The following is an 18,947-nucleotide window of genomic DNA, read 5'->3' as shown; positions in this document are numbered from 1 at the left end:
CTCCAAGCTCAGAATTATAATAAGAAATAATTAAGGCAATGTAACGAACGATATTTTCTAACATTCATAGCAATTAATTGACTTTAAATATACTTGTAACATATAGTACAATATGTACAGTATGTTTGTATAAAAGTAACATGATTTCATGTTTTAAAATAATTAGGATATTTCTCTAGATATTTTTACAGACTTACTATGCACGTGTTTATAATAGTAACAATATCTGTGTCTCATTTCCACCGCTTTTTTATATAATGTATGTAGAATCGTAGCTATTGCAAAAACGAGAGCGGTGGAAATCAACCAAAAAAAAATCCACAACCGAATCTGAGAAGTTTTCCAGGCAAATGATGTTTAAATATCCTCAAATTCTATTCAAGATAAAAACTGTCTCGTTGAATTTAAAATTTTCTTGGTAAAATGAAATGTTGATGTTGCTAATAAATTTTTTTTTTTAATTATTTGTAAGAAAAACTTAAAAAAGGAGAATATAGTTATTGAAAAAAAAAATGAAATACAGGATCCGAATGATTGTAATTTTACAAGAAGGTTGAAATTTAAAACTGATGATAAATATAGGTCTAGGATGAGAGATCTAGAGATCTAGAGTTAGGATGTAGGGAAGAAAGATGGCTGTTTGTTAGAAGGTACATACATATATCCGGGACGGCTCAACAGATCTATAGAACACATAGGCTAATAGTAAGTTTTTATTACCGCGCGGACAGAGTCACGGGCGACAGCTAATACAATCTGAATATTTGAAGAAAATTTTACGAGAATATTATGATGAAATAAAAGATTAAGGTAATAATAAATTATTTTTATTGTTACATTTTATAAAAAAATTACAATGAACATTAACATACAACAATTTCTATTTATATACAATAATTAGATATTAGACGGCATGCGGATGAAATTAAATCAAAAATATAAATGGTTATAACACACGTAATGACACAGGTTTACCCAATCGGGGTAAAAAATATCTGTCTGTTTTTTAAGAAAACAAGCGGGATGACGATATGTTGTATTGTTCTAGCAATAGAAGACCATGTTTATATATTTTTATAAAGGTTACACATTATGTCACTGACTGTACCAATGACAATCAAATATTTACTGTATTTAAAAAAAACATTATAGTGCAAAATTTATTTAAATTGGTAACAATTTTATACCTTTTAAACGATCGAATGTTTGTTTTATAATATTGAAAAAATCTTAATAATTTTTTATAAATATTTACATAAATTATTTTAATACTAATTGAATTTATTTGAAACCGATAGTAAAAATTAATTAATACTTGATTTATAATTTACACAATCGTTCAAAAAGACATTGGAAATACAGAACTATTACAATATTTAAAAAATCAGGTATCTTGATAACAAATCTATTATCAATATAATGAACGTAAAAATAAGACTTTTGAAGATTAATTTAAATCAAGGAAAATATTTATTCTATATTTTAAAGTATTTTTATTACAGTAAATAACTTTTGCTACTTATTTCATAATTTAGGAACACAAAAAATGTTAAGTAACAATATCATATTAAGTAAAATGGATGTCAAGATGAAAGTGATTAAATGAATTTAAAAATGTTTTTACACTTTACAAAAAAATTATCACAGTACGTTCTGAGCTTAACTTAAAGAACAATTAACAATTTAATAACTTGACTGATAATAATACAAAGGATAGTAACCGTACTCAGACTCTTTTAGAGGACTGCTTAAGTAGCCTTTAAGCGTCTTTGAGTGATAGTAAAAAACATAATTTTTTTCCTATACATACATATTTCATGCAAAATTCAATCGTCTAACGACATTTTTTTTATATCAATAGGTGACAAACGAGCAAACGGCCACCTGTATTCGCCGAAATAGCGAGGCGACCGTTGTCCATAGACGTCCGCATATGCAGATGTGTTGCCTACCTTTAATTAACGGAGAAGGGAACGCCCAGAAAGAGGATATTTCCCCTTCCTATGCGTCCCCTCTTCATCCTTTCCTAATAGGAAAAGGGTGGGAAGGGAAAGAGGACTAAAATTAGGACTCCGGACTATAATTAGGCCTCCGGACATTTAAATTTTATGGCAAAATAACAATGTCTCCGCAACAGAATGTGAATCTATTTTTACACAGGCAACTTATTACATTTGAACATCCGTTGTTCTGTTTAATCGACCGATTCAATCAACCAAAAAGGTTGTAAGATTGAGTGTTCATTTAACATCATATTTCTCTCTTCATACCATCACCTATCTTAATAAAAAAAACTCAATATTTACTGTATATTGAACTCTGAACTAGTATTTATATATTAGAATTTGATGTGTAACATGCATAACATACAAGATTACTTATAACATTTAAATAATTCAGCGACTTCTATAGGATAAATCTTACTCAGGATTTAGTCACCAGGCTGATAAAATATTTACAGTGCACTAAACGCTGCAATAGTCGCAAACTTCGGACACGACCACGTTTCTACCGACGTTCTAATTTAAGATATCTTCCACCTAAATAAATTAAGGTAACTACGCTGGTACTAAATTGCCAGTTATATACGCGATTTGTGCTAATATCGCAAGGATTATAGGCGATGAGGCGTGACTGTCAGCTTTACCTGCCAACCCACATTCGCGACCGCGGTATTCAAGGCAGAAGTTCTGTAACAAAAATGTACGCAATTAAGCAATATTTTCAGCTTCAATGAGCAACACTGAAATAGGTTACGTTAAAGCAAGTTATAAATCATGTTTCGACACCCTTTTTTTCTTTATGAAGCTCTCTATACATTATGTAAAAACATGATTGTTGATCTTTTTTATAGTATAAAGTGGCAAGCGATTTCCCGCTTTTGCTGCCACCTGATTCGCCGAAATAGCTAAGCGACCGCTGCCTATAGACATCCACACTTACAGATCTATTTATCCCGTTTATCGTCCGTGTAATCAACGGAGGAGGGAAAGCACATAAAGAGAATATTTCCCTTTCCTATGCGTCCACTGCTCCGTCAAATTCACTTCCCGTTCCCATCCCCTCATAAGGAAAGGGTGGAGAAGGGAAAGAGGACTAAAATTGACCCTTCATTTTCATTCCCATTCAAGGGAATTATTTCATGTCTGTCTTCTGTGTGATCGTGCTTGTGTTAATGTACCGGTCGAGCCGGCTTATTCGTCCAACAGATGTTGTTGACGTATTTAGCCCATAATGATAAACAAAAATATCATTAATCATAACTAAATTAATAAATCATGTGGTAAAATAAACTGAATGCATGTTTATGAAGCAGTTCCATCGGGCGATGGAATTTTACTCTTTTTACGTTGTATCGTAATTGCTTTTTATATCAAACTAGCTTTTACCCGCGACTCCGTCCGCGCGGAATAAAAAATAGAAAACGGGATAAAAACTATCCTATGTCCGTTTCCTGGTTCTAAGCTACCTGCCCACAAATTTTCAGTCAAATCGATTCAGCCGTTCTTGATTTATAAATAGTGTAACTAACACGACTTTCTTTTATATATATAGACTAGCTTTTACCCGCGACTCCGTCCGCGCAGAATAAAAAAAAATAATAGAAAACGGGGTAAAAATTATCCTATGTCCTATTCCTGGTTCTAAGCTACCTGCCCACCAATTTTCAGTCAAATCGATTCAGCCGTTCTTGAGTTATAAATGGTGTAACTAACACAACTTTCTTTTATATATATAGATATAGATATAGATTATCTTTAAAATTAATGTAATTTTTTTGTAGTAATCAGGAATCATTTCTTTAAAAAAACTCAATGGCACAAAATAAACTTACCTTAATAATATTGGAAGCCATTCTTTTGAGGAAGGCGCTGGTGAACATGGCAGCCTCATCACCGCACGACCTCTGCACCGTTTGCTCTGAGCACATCAAGTACTCTTGGAATGAACTGGTAAAAATATCAATCATTTATTATCTAAAACATCCAGTACACCTTTTATAGGATAAAAGAACAAAAGAGCAGATGCCTAATAATGATAGTGTATTTTCACAGCAGTAGAAAGTTTCGGCAGAAATAAAAATACATAAATACAGTCTCATCCCCTTTGAAAAAACAGATATAACAATGTTTCTGTACCGATGTTTCAGCAGTGGAAACTCACAGACACGATTTACGCCTATAGATTTTCATTTATCGCTTACCAACATTAACTGTCTATGACGTAAACTTTACATAGTACAATATCAAAGTATTTTTACTAACTAAATATTAACAAAAGATAAGTATAAAGAAATTACCATAACTGTCTGTAGATTACGTAAAACCTAAATCGGTGACGTCAATAAATATTCAGAATATCCGTTAAGTGCGTCTGCTAATCCTATCGGATTCGAGTTGAATCTTAATCAGTATTCGAAGGTGAGGTCGATGAGGTTAACGTGCAAAAAATTTAAAACATCGCTTGCTATTCAAATTAGCGATTGTAACGCAAGTAATTAAAATCTGTACAACTGTCGTGTGAAACGATAATTCTTTATTTTCATTAAAGTAGCTGTCGCACGCAACTCCATCCGCGTATAATTAATAAATAAAAGAGTTTATGTGCTCTTTCAGATTATGGTCTACGAGTACATACATCTACGTTAAATTTCATTGAGATTGGTTGACCCATTCTGGAGATACCTTCTAACAAAAATGCATCTAAACTTTCGCTTTAACAATATTAGTAAGACGTTAAAATTTAAATTGCCAGATAACCATCTAATTAAAATCACGTTATCCCTGTTTTATTTCAAACGGAATGAGTGGGATGGCATGATTTTATGTACAAATAACATAAAAGTTTCGCCAGTGGTAACTGAAGGGTGTATAGCTGTTCTAGCCAGATTGACTTGTATTTCGGTTCTACACAAAATCATAGTGTTTAGACAATTTCAGTAAATTACAATGAATGAGGTATCTTAAAAAAGCAAAAAAAGGTTACAATTAAATTTTAGCATTTACGCAAGTAAATCGTGGGAGAATCCTTCGATTCCATTTCAACTGACTGACTGACTCAACTATCATCACACAGCAGAAACCGCTTTGTCTAGAGACTTGAAATTTTGCACAGAGATTCCTGTTGATAATTATAATTGTGAAATATCTGAAAATAGTTTAGTTCTTGTACCCATCGTACTAGATAAATTTGTATACTTATTTCATGTAATACTTACCAACAGACAGTCCTCAAATGGTGTTCATGATCCACCACGTCGTTGTGGTCGGTATGGTACTGGTCGTTCTTATGACTGCTTAGTGTTGTTAATGTGACCTCATACTTCTTGCTGCACACTTCATATTCGGAGCGTACGTTCTTCACGCAATCCGCATGCCTCAAGTATTCATCTTGGTAAGGTCCTCTTGCACATAACTCCTGCACTACGTCAGTTATACCAGCATATATCCGTCTGAATACAACCTGTTCGTTTTTCTCCATACAAATAGCCGTATAGTTATCAATGCATTTGATACCCGCTCGAAGCTCTCTGTGAAAAAAAAAATAGTTGGTGAAGAATCTTGAATCGAAACACAGCTTATATTTATATAATATCAAATAAATCTCTTACATACACAACACTACAATTTTAACACACACTCATTTTAAAAATCGCATCTACCCCATAAACTATTATTTCATTATTCTTCAAACCTCTAGTGGATTAAAAATTACTAATAGTAGTAATTCAAACTGGTCTCATCATCCATTTAAGTGTCAATCAAACACCGCAGTTGGACAGTTAAGTCTGTTGAAATAATCAGCAAAATTGAACAAGATCGATAAATTATCGGACAAACGGTGGGAAGGAAAATGTATGATTTAGAAGTTAGTAAAAGTGGGAGACTTGTGTAATCACTGCTTACAGTTTTGTATCAGCTAACGTGAATACATCATTTGAAATAAGAATAACTATGGGTGATGATCGTGAATAATTAATAATCATTACGTTGAATATACAAAATAGTAATTGGATTTGATACAATTTATAGCAATCGTCACACCTACGTCAATTTATTTATATCACCAGGAAAGCAAACATTTGGCACTAAAAAGAAAACAAAGGGACGTCACAAGATTTAGCAAACAAATACACGTAGATACGAGACGCAATCAAACGTAAGTTGATTCCAAAAATATTTTATTTTGAATACCGCAATTTAAATTAATTCAACCAATCAATCCTGCCCTTCAATCATACCCTTAAAAAATTACGAGTTTTAAAAATAAAACGGATATATTGAGAAGGTCATTGAACTTTCGAATATTTCATCTACCAAAAAAAAAGTAAAAACATACCTCATGAAAGAGATATCATCGGCTGGAGAATACATGATTCGTGACGACTTCGTGACGTGTAATTCTAATTTTGTCCATGTAAACAATTTCGTTGAACTATTGATACATTCAATAGAAATATACTCGTAAATATACTTACTCACAACTCTTGTCTAATTCTTCTCTAGTCAGAGCAAACGATATCTCCGGTGAACTGAGAACTGGCAACGCCATGGAGCATCTTTGCAGCAAATCCTCTTCCTTGTTACAGTTCTCTTTTAGAGCATCTGTTAACAAAACAAAACCTCATATTAAAAATTAGCTTGAAGCTGTAACATATTTCAGTGAAGAGATGCAATAGTATTTGTATTAAAAATAGCGTCAGTTTCGATAGAAACCTTACAGTTTACAGACGTATCGATTTTATTGATGTCTTACAAAAGCGTACCAACGTTTTATAGTAACTAATGAGATAACTGGCCTATTAAAAAACTTATATCTTTTCACGTAAAAATAAAAAATAAAGTAAAATTAACGTAACAACCATTTATAATAAACACAAGATCTTGTGGTTGTCAATAATAATTATTAATGTTAAATTGAAGACATGCGTCGCATAACTTAAGCCGACTCAGCCGACAACCGCATCGCACAAATTAATTGACTTTAATTATGAACGTAAACTCGCTTGTTCTACCTCTGTATCGATAAGTGAGTAGGTACCGAACAATTAAGAATTTCGTGATTTTACAGTCCGACTAGACGTTTAAAAAATTGTGCGTATGAAAATGTATACAAACCATATTGATACTAAAATAAAATAAGCAAAAGATCACAAAAGAATCTTAGTACTTCTAAAACAGGTAGAAAGAAAGAAAAGTTTTTATTACCTCAAAAAAAAATAACCTTAAACAGTTATATAAAATTATTGTACTTTTGGTCTTGAAATACATACATAGGATTTAATGTATAGGTTGAATCTTGACATAGTCACCTTTCAAGCACACTTTTCGAGGAGTCAAATTCAAAGGAAAGGCACAAAAGAATTTTCCATTTAAGAAAAACCCTTAAGAAGTGCTTAAGTCAAGATATAATAAATTCAAAACGTGAATCAAAAAGGCCAAGATTTCAGTGATGTTAAAAAGGCAAGAATTTTTTAGTCACAATACAATGTCTTAGGTTTTCGCTTTACTTATTTTACGTCAAATTCTATCTGACCTTTTATTTTAATTTACATAAAATAAATTCGTTGAAAATAACTTGGTAATTTATAGGATATTATAAATTAAAATAGGTAATTTTTTTGCCTTTATCTTGTTTATAATATTTTGGTTTTTAACAATAATAGTAAATTTAAGAAACAGTAAAGTAACATTGTAGGACTTACAAAAAGAGCTTTTTTCAACGCCGCGACGTCATTAAGTGAAACCTACAAATTGTTCTACACAAGCATGTGTAACTATTGATATAAACGTTGGTTCTTAGAAAAAAGTACACAGAGGTTTTTATATAGGTAAATTTTACCAAACTATTAAAAATATGACCAACAACCTGGTCAGAACAGACCATTCCACCGAAAAACGCGAGTTTTTAGGACCTTGATTATTTTTTTTCAAATTCAGGATCGATACAGATTTTTTAAGGTTCTCATATAATGGTGTTTCGATAATTCCTACCATTCTTCAACTGCATGCGAATTATTGTAATTCAATATTTAATTTGACCGGGTTAAAAGTGATCTTGTTGTAGAATTACTATAACATTGTTTATATTTACGTTACAACGAGTCGAGGTTATCTGTGAACAAACGACTTGCACGCGAAAGTCACGGACGAGCGAGCGTACTTCATGCATCGACCACGAACACTTGTATGACTTCTAAGTGATTGGAAATATTTATTTTTATGTCAATTACTAGTCCAGTTATCCCATCTTTCTAATTTATTTCTTATCAAATACAAACAGTGCTTACTATCTATATAGGGCCCTGTACTTGATAGAAAAGGAATCTGGTCCACTCAAGCGTATGTGATTCATTAATAACAGTTGATATTTTTTATACGATTTTATAATTTAAATTTGATTACTTGTGTATAGGGTTGTTAGGTCGCCAAACCTACTAGCCGGACAGACCAGCCAGTTTGGCCGAACCTTTGGGTAGAAAGGTCGGACACCCTATATTATTTAGAATTTTGTCTCAGTATTAATTGGTACACTCTCGTTTGGGAAATGTAAAAAGCCTAACAAAAGCCGGAAAACCGTTTATTTTGGCCGGACACGCAATCAAAAAGCCTACCTATGTCCGGCTTTATCCGGACGCCTGGCAACGCTACTTATGTAGGTATTAACATCCTAGGAATACGATCATTATTTTTATAAAATTCTTTTAACGATGTTGATACAGATGTCAGTGTAAAATAGAACATTTTAATGACAATTTATCCTTTCTCCATATCTTGACAATGGCCTTGAACACCATGAGCGCCCTCAAAACGTGTTTAATTTTACCGGTGCTTGCAATCGTACATTCCGATGGTGTGTGGTGGGGCGACGAGCCCACCACGCCTGTCTCGGCTATTGGCTCAACTATATCGTACGATATTCCTACAAGTGTGAGTGATAAACATTATAGCACACATGTAAACTTCCGCTCATAATCAAGGGCCAATTTAAGAAGCGACGTAAGAAAGACATTAGATTGAATCTGCTAAATGAAACGCTTGGTAAATGATGTTAAATAGGACATAATTGTTACGTGTTACGCATAGTATTACGTAAATATAATGGTTTTAAAGTAGTAGGTATGTCAACAATATACTAATATAAATTGTAGTCTAGAATTTCTGGAGAATTTGAACTGCAGGTGGATTTCAATTAAACAGTAATTTAATTCTTACATAAGTTACGGAAGGTGGGCTTTGGTTAATCCAAATTGTTTCTTCTCTTGTACCTATTAATTTTGAAATTCCCACGTATTAGTGACATCAAATTAAATTTGATATCAAGATACAATTTACGAAGCCTATATCTTGCTTACAATAATTAATTTAGCAATTGGACGCTGCGGTGACAAGGCGGGGCATAACCGCCTCGTCTTATATTAAGTCGGGTTAATCCTTAGAAATCTTAGACCCCGGTTTCGTGTCACTAATAACCGACTATAATCAACGAAGAACATAAATCCAATTCCCGGGACAATGCCGGCGAAGTCTTATTACAATGTGAAGGGTATGAATTTAACAATATGCAAAGCTTACCCCTACTATATGTAGATATTAAGAAACCAATGCTAGCGGTATGATACACGATCTAACCTCAAAATCTACATATCTCACCAGAAGAGATAATTCTAACTAATGAAACGATTTTTATAGATCTTACATAAAGTAAATTTCTTCGATCCAAAAATTCGGCTTTAATTTACTGAACCCATTACAATATGTCCCATATTTTATCTTTTTTATAGTCTATATCGCTCATTTATTTTCAAATACCCGTTAAAGCCTTTTACAATCACCGTTAATTACTTAATCTAAAAAATCAGGTCATCAGGAAGTAAAACGGTTAATATCTTTAAATAATAATTCCCTTTCATTTACTACAATAAGTCGCTTAGTGAGCGTCTATTCATGATAAAGAGCGGAAAATTCCTCTTGCGAGTACGCTCAAACAACGTAACTGATTATAAATCTATGATTATCAAATGATTAAACTTTATCTTATCAAAAGCGTATATTTTGGCGGACAAAACTGCAAATAACGCGTCAATGAAAAAAAAACACTTGTTATTTCTTACCCTATCTACCTAAATGTCCTGGGTGTAAGTCCTATAGGTTAGACTTAATTTTATCTCAGCAGATAGACTGTACAGTCGACACAGTTCTAAATAAAGACATTGGGATCCTGAGAGGAATCTATAGGTCAGTACTCGAAATACGCTTTTCCGATGCAAAAATGCCAGAGTAAGTCATACCATAGCATGATTGTTTGCTTAAATTTAATATCTAGTATCTTTCGTTATGTATGTAATCTAGGTAATATGAATAAAATTGAAGTTTCTGTATAACATAAAAAATCATATTTCGTACATGTATTGGCATTACTGATAATGAAGAACCCATTTTTAAAAATTCTTGTCTGTCTGCCTGTATCTCTGTCCGCAAGGCCGCGTTTGTTCAGCAGATTATCCAGCCTTGCTCGAGTGTTTTTGACTGTTGATGCACGTGAGCATATTATAGGCTCCTCTTTTTTAAATTCTGCGCAAACTACTACTAAGCCTTCACTACCTATCACTTTTACTTCGTCAGCGTTATAAGTTTCTACTTAAGTACGTTAATAAGACCCTTATTTGCATACGATAAAGAAAATTAAATCTGTCAGTGCCACCGACTTTCGTAGTAGTAGCATTATACGTGTTAATTTTGCATATGCAGAGGTACTTCATCACTTTTTACACAAAGTTAACTTTGAAATCTCCCACCCAAGGGATACCTACCCTACCATACAGAACAGCGAATAATCGTAAAGGGAATCGGCCATTTCACTGATGTCCCCTCACCCAACTGAGATCATTTGTCATCGCTCCCAGATGGGATAACTTTTTGCACGGGCCGCTGACTTCAACCTGACTTTTGTAAAGAAATCGGCCAACACCCCGCGACCGCTAATGCGTTCCAAACTGTATTATAACGTTAGCATCATACATATAGGTCTATTACAAAGAAAAAGCCATTGTCATTATCCCTAACTTTAGAGTAATTATAGCGTAATATGAACTAAAAGGCATTTAGTACAGGTATTTTCCGACAAGTTTACAAGATCTTTTACAATAACTTTAGCATATAAATTACTTCTAGGTGTACCTATAAATATGAAAAATTAAAACAATGCACTTCAGAAATGGAAACATTTATCTATCATGGCTTTTTATTGTGCATTCGTAGAATTAATTTTAAACCTGTATCAACAGCTTCTGTGTATTGTTGAATCAATCAGCGGTGTAATTATGCGCCACGAATGTGTATTTGTTTTAAATACAGAACAAATGAATTTGCGCAGGTGTTACAACTGACAAAATTAATTTACGAGCGAACTTTTTGCGTTTGTATAAATTAACGGATTATACAAAGATTAGAGACCTATTATCGTCTCGACAACTTTTGTAGTGAGGGCCATGATTTCCTTCTAAATACTACCTCAGAACTTCTATAGGTAGGTGCTAGAAGGTGCTTCTATGGCTATTATTAACACGTTTTTAAATATTGCATATTAAATGTTGAACTCGATAAGCTTTTAATGAACATAGTTATTGATATGTAAAGTCAATAGAAACAAGAAATTTACTTACTTGATGGCATTTTTATTTAAGGTAGAGGTTTTGAATTCAACCTTTGATTCTACAAGCTAAAATCGGTTGACTGTTTATCTGTATTTTTACATGCAAAAATTTGGATAAACTTTCCTTTAACTTTGATCGACTTACATTTACGTTTGAGATTTATTAATCGTATAGGTACTATTTGGGAGATTCAATTTGTATATTCAAAGTTACCACAATTAAAGTTAAAGGTACATTTAGACTAATAACTTGTGATTATGTAAGTCAGATATAAAGCTATTTACATCATAAAAATATAGGTAACAGATTTCTAAAATGTACTACTTAATTTTAACGCGAAGTTGGTAGGTATATTTTAATCAAATAAGAATAATTTAAAAGTTACAACTTTTTATAAACTTAAATGTTTCCAATTAAATTGTTAACATTTAAAAATGTGTGGTAATGATCATAACAAGGTAGGCACACAAGGTTTAAAGCGTTGGAAATACTTACTTCCCGGTTCGAATTAAATGTTTTTTTACTTTTGTAATGTTTGTGAACACTTATTGTTTATTTAAATATAGAGTATATTTAATTATTAGAGTTTCTGGAACCATATTGGAAAAAGGGCGACGATAGTAAAAATTCTTTTGTTTCAATTATCTAGGAGGACAACTGCCATTCCTTAAGGACTCTCCAATTGGAAACGCCTCTGGCCTGGAACCTGGGATAAACTATTCAATTTCATATCCAGGTTTGGACTTGGAATTAATTGTCTGTTACTTAAGTTTAACAGTTTTTGTTTAGAGACGGTCGGTTCGTTAACTGCCTCCAAGTCGTCATAGGCTCTTTTCTATTGATATGAATCATCATTCATCAGCATAGCAGCATTAAAGACAAACTATAACTATTATGTGCTATCCGTAATAAAATACAGTAGGTATATAATACCTAACTACCGCTACCGCGACGATTGTTATTTTCACATGTAACATTATCTTTTAATACCTGCGACTTGAATGACAACTTGGCGTTTATTACCTAATTAGGAGGGCTAGGTTAAAAACCAGTCCATCTCGTCGTCTCGAGTTTGTACGAGAACAAAAAATCAAATATAATGTACGCAAATTTCCGTTCGTGAAAAAAGCCTAGTATAGGAAATTGTGTAATGTCAACTATTTCTTTAAATATTAATGTAATAATTTGAAAACGTAAATAAACTTTAATAAAATACGTATTACAGTGATGACTGTAATATTGGAACAGTGCCCATCAGTGTGATGCAACGGCCATTCAAAACAAAACAAAAAATAGATCTCCACTCTTGCTACAATGAGTACAAAACATCTTCAGAAATTTAAATTATGAAAAAAAAAATTGAGTTAACACAAAACAAGACGCTTTTCTTTTGGTTCATGCTTTTAAACTTCTTGAAATGTTTTTACTTAATACTACAGTTTTAAATTTTACGAGAGATAAAAGATAATTTTTTTCGGTAAAATTACTTAAAGTGCATCAAACTTTTACGTTAAAACTTTCATAGTATTAAAAATCATTAAAATAACTTACCTATAGCATTAATAGCTAAAAACATGAGCAAACTATGGACTAAAAGTTTCGACATGTTATTGGGCATAATTTAACACTACTAGAAACTTAGTTTAAAATGTTTCCTTTTTTATAACAACTTATATCACTAATACGTTGCACGTGTAAATCAGAGATGTGACACTTGTAAGTTTTGTTATACTTAAAAATGATTTTACAACGTAATAAAAGTTTTGATTTTACGAGTTTAAACACGTAAGAAAATTACAGCGCGCGACACTACTTCACCATAGCACCTCAAAAGTTCAACTAAAATGTGAATGGGAATGTGATACCAAAACGTTTCGCTTCAACTCGGCTCGAGCTCCATGGAACCAGAAAGTTTTGATGAGAATGAGAGAGACGATGAAATAAATGAAAGAGAGGTGAAGGGAGGAGGAGGAGTCTGGGATATGAATGAAAATGTCTATTTTGTTGAAATAGGCTGAAATCTGAAAACATAAACGCATCTTTGAATTAAATAAAATTTTTAAAATCTATGTTGTATTCCATTTTTTACAATTACTCCGTAAACTGTAATGTTACCATTTATCAGCGTACGCAATGTTGCAATAGAACAAAAATGTAGGTACTTGGTATCATTTTATCACAGTGCGGAGATGGATGCATGCGAAGTAGCATAAATTTATCTTCGGGTCGACCAAATTGTTAACTGCTGTTATTGCTTAAAACTTCAATTCAAAATCTTGCAAAAAGGGTCAAGTAATCTTCATTTCGGACGTTTTGTTTTTCTTGAAAGGATGTTAGTAAACAACTTAAAATATAGTACCAGTTTTATTAAATTGTGTGACTGGGTCAAAACTGTTAAATGCTGTTATTGCTTAAAACTTCTATTCAAAATCTTGCAAAAAGGGTCAAGTAATCTTCATTTCGGACGTTTTGTTTTTCTTGAAAGGATGTTAGTAAACAACTTAAAATATAGTACCAGTTTTATTAAATTGTGTGACTGTGTGAAAACTATCGGTAATTTAAATTATCATTATAATTTTAATACAATCGAAAAGGTCTGAATCTGAATTCAATGCTGGCCTGACCATATGTCAAATCAAATTGTCAAACGAAAACACAACATAACCTCAAAATGTTGCTTTAAAAGTGTTACAATTAAGTTCTAAATGTAGTAATATTAAGCCAATGAATTGAAAGATGGCTCTTAAAATGCTTGGAAATATGTTAAGAACAACACGTACCACTTCTAGTCTCGTAGTTACGAGGTGGAAGAGCTCTAATACCGAAAAAAAACTAACAGTTTACGACCCCTACGTAACAAAACCACAGAAAAATAAAGAGACCTATTTAGAAGTTATAAGAATGTTCGAAGGGCACGATATTCGACGACGAGGACATGTGGAATTTATCTATGCTTCATTGGCTCGAATGAAAGAATTTGGGGTAGAAAAAGACTTGGAAGTGTATAAAGCTTTAGTGGATGTACTACCGAAGGGAAAATTTATACCAACAAATATTTTTCAAGCTGAATTCTTGCATTATCCAAAACAACAACAGTGTGCTGTTGATTTATTAGAACAAATGGAAGATAATAGTATGAAATACTGTTTATTTAATGTCATAATACAAGAAGTTAAAATATAGATTTCGACTTATTTTCATAAACAAAATGAAAAGATCACTTTATTAAGAATCAATGAGATGATCTCATTCTACACATGGATTATATGCCTATATTAAACATAAATATTTTTTAATCATTTCTGATCTTTTTTTGTGTAGTACAAGTATTTTTTTTTATAAGATTATCTCTGTTGAATAACATTAGTTTGAACCAAACATTTTTTTATAAATACTTGATATACGCAAGTCAACTAAAACTATGTGTTTAAAATTATTGGAAGTAAAGAAAATTAGCAAAAGTAGATAAAACTGTGATTTTCAAATAATGAAATATTTTTTAACTACAGATGTAATGCCGGATTCTGAAATGGAAGAAATGCTTATGAATATATTTGGCAGAAGAGGTATTCCACTACGTAAATTTTGGAGAATGATGTACTGGATGCCTAAATTTAAAAACCTCAGCCCATGGTATTTACCGGAACAACTACCAAATGATACAATGGAATTGGCAATGTTAGCTATACAGAGAATAACATCGGTGGATCCGGATACTAAAATAAGTATATGGCAGGTATGTGTTTTATATTTTGACTTATGTGACAAAAAGAGTTACATTTGTAAGGGGTGCTATAGGAGATCATTTATAGTAATTTCAATGGTCAATGTTGCTTCTCAACACCTCTCTAAATGGATGTTTAAATAAAGTCAATACTGGTCGAGTGGTAATGACCAATATTGTGCACAATAACTTTAATAGGTAAACTGACATGTTGTGATCCAGTAACAAAATATATGTGACTATCCACTACCAAAAACCAATATAAAAACACAGATGAACCTAGTTGAGTGAGAAATCTCTTAAATGTGAGTCATTATCCGGTTGGGTATGAACAACCTTGATAAGTAAACGGAAAAACTCAGGTTAGAGATAAATCACTGTAACTAAGAAAAAAATGGGGTCCTGTGGACTCTTCCTCTGTAAAACAGAAATAATAAAAAATTTGTACCTACCGATGTTAGCAGTGGATATTCACAGTAATATAAAATTATATTAATAAAAGCCATAATTTTGTGTCAGACAGAAGAGATAGAAGCATCTTTAGATAAGACCTGGATAGTAAGTGCACAGAGTAGAATGCAGCAAGTGTTACTCGGGGAACAGCCTCCAGATGAACCATTGACCATCAAAGGTCCATACTCTGTTTACTTGAGAGATCAAGTTGTAACTTACTTCACATTACTTGGTAAGATAAGACCAGAACACAAAGATGATAAAGATTTAGATGGTAAGTGTTGTTAATATTTTTTATATAAACTACTTATTTATTTTCTTCTTTCACCTCTATAGCAGATTGTGAGTGTTGACTTGGTCCAGTAACTTTTTCTATTTCGGTCTTTCTCTAGCCATGGTCTTTCATTTTGCCATGCCAACTTTTATCGCATTTTATTTTTGGCAATACTAATTTGAGAGAAATTTTACTGTATGCATATTTTTTTTTAGATGTGTCAAATATTGAAAAGCCTCCTGGTATACCAGGGTTTATTGGTAAAACGACTTTACCAGCAGTTAAATGCACAGTGCATGAGCAGGATAATGGCACTATTGTTGCTGTTTGTGCTACAGGTAATCTTGTCTTACTAATAATATAAATGCGAATGTTTGGATGAATGGATGTTTGTTAAAAGGTATCTCCAGAAAGGCTCAACAGATCTCAATTTAGCATAGAATTAGATTATAGTCTGGAAGAAAACATAGACAACTTATCAAGATTTTTTTCCACGCTGACTTGAGTCTCGTGCGACAGCTAGTGTTTGTATAAAGTTTGCATTAGTCATGGTAACGAAAAGCTTTATTGTGGAAAAACTCACAAATTGGATAAAATATTTGATGGATTTAATAAGCATTAATCATGTTTAACATCTTGCGTCACATCTCTTTCTCCTTTCTCTTATTTTTTAATTGTTTTATAGGAACATCATCAAGAGATTCTCTCCTGTCATGGATAAGGTTATTAGAGAAGTATGGTAACCCAGTGCTATCAGATATACCAGTTATATTCACACTAATAGCCCCACCAGCCGACATAGCAATACAAGAGACACAACCAGCTGTAAAGGATGGTAGAGAAACAACCAAATCATAGTTTAATTTTATTTATTTATGTAAATAAACCATGTTATATTTACATTATTACCTATTTTTTTACATCCTATAAATGTTGCAAACATTTTTCTATATATTTATTGATTTAATTGAACAATATTTTTTCACATAATACTAAAGTCATGATTAGAAGCGTTTCCTATCCGATTTTTAAAATAGCTCGATTCAAAAGTACAAGCTAGTAGTATCACTATCTTTGAAATCTAGAAATACAGGTAAACCATAGGCAGATATGATTTAAAATATTAAAATTACAAAAAAGGTCAACCAGGATTCTCCAAGGTCAGAATCTCTTAACAAATGCAGTCAGTAGTTTGATTGGTAAAAAAATCATAAAATGTTTAAAAATCTCTAACCAACATGGAAGAGCATATTAATGATTCTTGCAGATTCCCTTTAAAAAAAAAACAACCAGCTTACCATTATTTAATTGTGATCTATTTAATATTCTTTGTTAGGTTAATCATTTTAACTATATTATACATCTCAAAAATATAAAACAGCTGTATGAGAAAATATTTTTCATGTTACTGAGACACTATGTCCATTCATAATCATCATCTTCTTCGAAGGTGATAAAACCCCACTGTCAGGTGATATTGTGCCAATCAGCTTGTGGCAGAAGGTATGTTTCATTATCACTTCTGACAACAGTAACCCCGGCTCCATAGTATGGTATGACAAATGCGGAGCCATCTGATGGACCTACAACCTAGAAGAACATTGTAAGATTTGTAAAAATTATAGACAACATAAATAACTTAACATACTTGTAGTAATTTATTACTGAACTTTAGTATTTATTATTTGCATAGAAGACTCTTTTCAAACAGTACTGTTTGAAAAGTCTTCTATACAGCAAACTCAAATAAAGTTTAAAACTTTAAAAAAGCATGATGTCATCATTAAAAATGTGTTAATGTAATTAGTGATAAAATTTATGTAAAATAATATGTAATTATTTTAGTACAATTGATGTATAGAATTATAAAAATTTCTTTATCACATACCTGTGCTGCAATCAAAATGATATCCAATAGCTGACCCAAAAACATGAATCCAAGTGTACACAGTTTGGCTAAACCAATACCAGGATAGCCTAAGTAGAATCTATCTAAGCCAAACATCCCTAAGAAGACTGACAATAGTAGAGCTATTTCTAAAGAGTAGCCATTCCTAGAAAAAATTACTCTATTATGTACAATGTAATAATAATTTTTTCACACAAATTAGGTATAATTATTATTATAATAATAATTATACCTAATCTGTGTGAAAAAGGTAGGTATGATCTAAAAGTTTTATTTGTCAAGTATATTTCTAATAGTTTTGGACCTTTTATCCATTTATGTTAAAAGTTAGGAGGATTTTTGTAATATCATCGTAAATAAGTCTAACTTACGTCCATTTGCAGGGCATTTTTCTAGTAAATGTAGAGTTGTTGGTTTCAGTGCATATAATTCCATCAGCTGCTATACATTGCACTGCAAAAAAAATTTTTGATTTGATATTTAACAGTTTAGTTTTAAATTAAACATTTATTTACTGTTTTAAATTGACTTACCATCAGCTTCGCCCTCAGAAGGAACAGTTTTACCCTTAGTGCAACCTTTATACTGTTGTGTCTCGGTGTCTATTTGATCCACACTAGGGTCAGGGCATATGTATTGACCCAAACGTAATGTAGAACAATCCACGGTCACAACTTTATCTCCCTTGGCATCATCAGAACCACAAATCCCAGTATAAAAGCAAAATAAAAGGAATAGAACGACTCGAAGCATTTTGGTTTTTGCCGTAAAGTAATAAACAGACACTTAATCAAACGATATCAAAATTCCAGTTTTCATATTTTTTATAATCATAACAAGTTACTTTTATTTTATAACTTATGTTGTTGTGCTTGTGATTCGCAAGTTGCAAGTTGTAAACTGTCAAACTGTCAATGGACATTGACAGTTT

General features: G+C 32.1%; 3 protein-coding genes across 3 annotated transcripts; 1 reads left to right on the top strand and 2 right to left on the bottom strand.

Annotated features, from left to right (window-relative positions):
• Positions 1-2,294: 2,294 nt before the first annotated feature.
• Positions 2,295-13,512, bottom strand: LOC106718091. The gene is made up of 5 exons (XM_014512094.2): positions 13,208-13,512; positions 6,479-6,605; positions 5,219-5,530; positions 3,836-3,950; positions 2,295-2,690 (listed from the first exon to the last, which is right to left on the bottom strand). The coding sequence occupies exons 1-5, from the start codon at positions 13,272-13,274 to the stop codon at positions 2,559-2,561; spliced, it is 753 nt and encodes a 250-aa protein (XP_014367580.2). The 5' UTR covers positions 13,275-13,512; the 3' UTR covers positions 2,295-2,558.
• Positions 13,513-14,283: 771 nt separating this feature from the next.
• Positions 14,284-16,965, top strand: LOC106718050 (evolutionarily conserved signaling intermediate in Toll pathway, mitochondrial). Its single transcript, XM_045679789.1, has 5 exons — positions 14,284-14,789; positions 15,166-15,392; positions 15,900-16,107; positions 16,323-16,445; positions 16,793-16,965. Exons 1-5 carry the CDS (start codon positions 14,393-14,395, stop codon positions 16,963-16,965), a joined length of 1,128 nt encoding a protein of 375 aa, XP_045535745.1. The 5' UTR covers positions 14,284-14,392.
• A 492-nt stretch (positions 16,966-17,457) lies between these two features.
• Positions 17,458-18,910, bottom strand: LOC106718160 (TM2 domain-containing protein CG10795). Its single transcript, XM_014512171.2, has 4 exons — positions 18,550-18,910; positions 18,388-18,469; positions 17,996-18,161; positions 17,458-17,697 (listed from the first exon to the last, which is right to left on the bottom strand). Exons 1-4 carry the CDS (start codon positions 18,767-18,769, stop codon positions 17,575-17,577), a joined length of 591 nt encoding a protein of 196 aa, XP_014367657.2. The 5' UTR covers positions 18,770-18,910; the 3' UTR covers positions 17,458-17,574.
• Between the last annotated feature and the right edge of the window lie 37 nt (positions 18,911-18,947).

This window comes from Papilio machaon, chromosome 10 (assembly GCF_912999745.1).
Source record: "Papilio machaon chromosome 10, ilPapMach1.1, whole genome shotgun sequence".
Taxonomy (NCBI): Eukaryota; Metazoa; Arthropoda; class Insecta; order Lepidoptera; family Papilionidae; genus Papilio; species Papilio machaon.
Note: the sequence above shows the minus strand (reverse complement) of the source record. Positions and strands in the feature narration are given on the sequence as shown.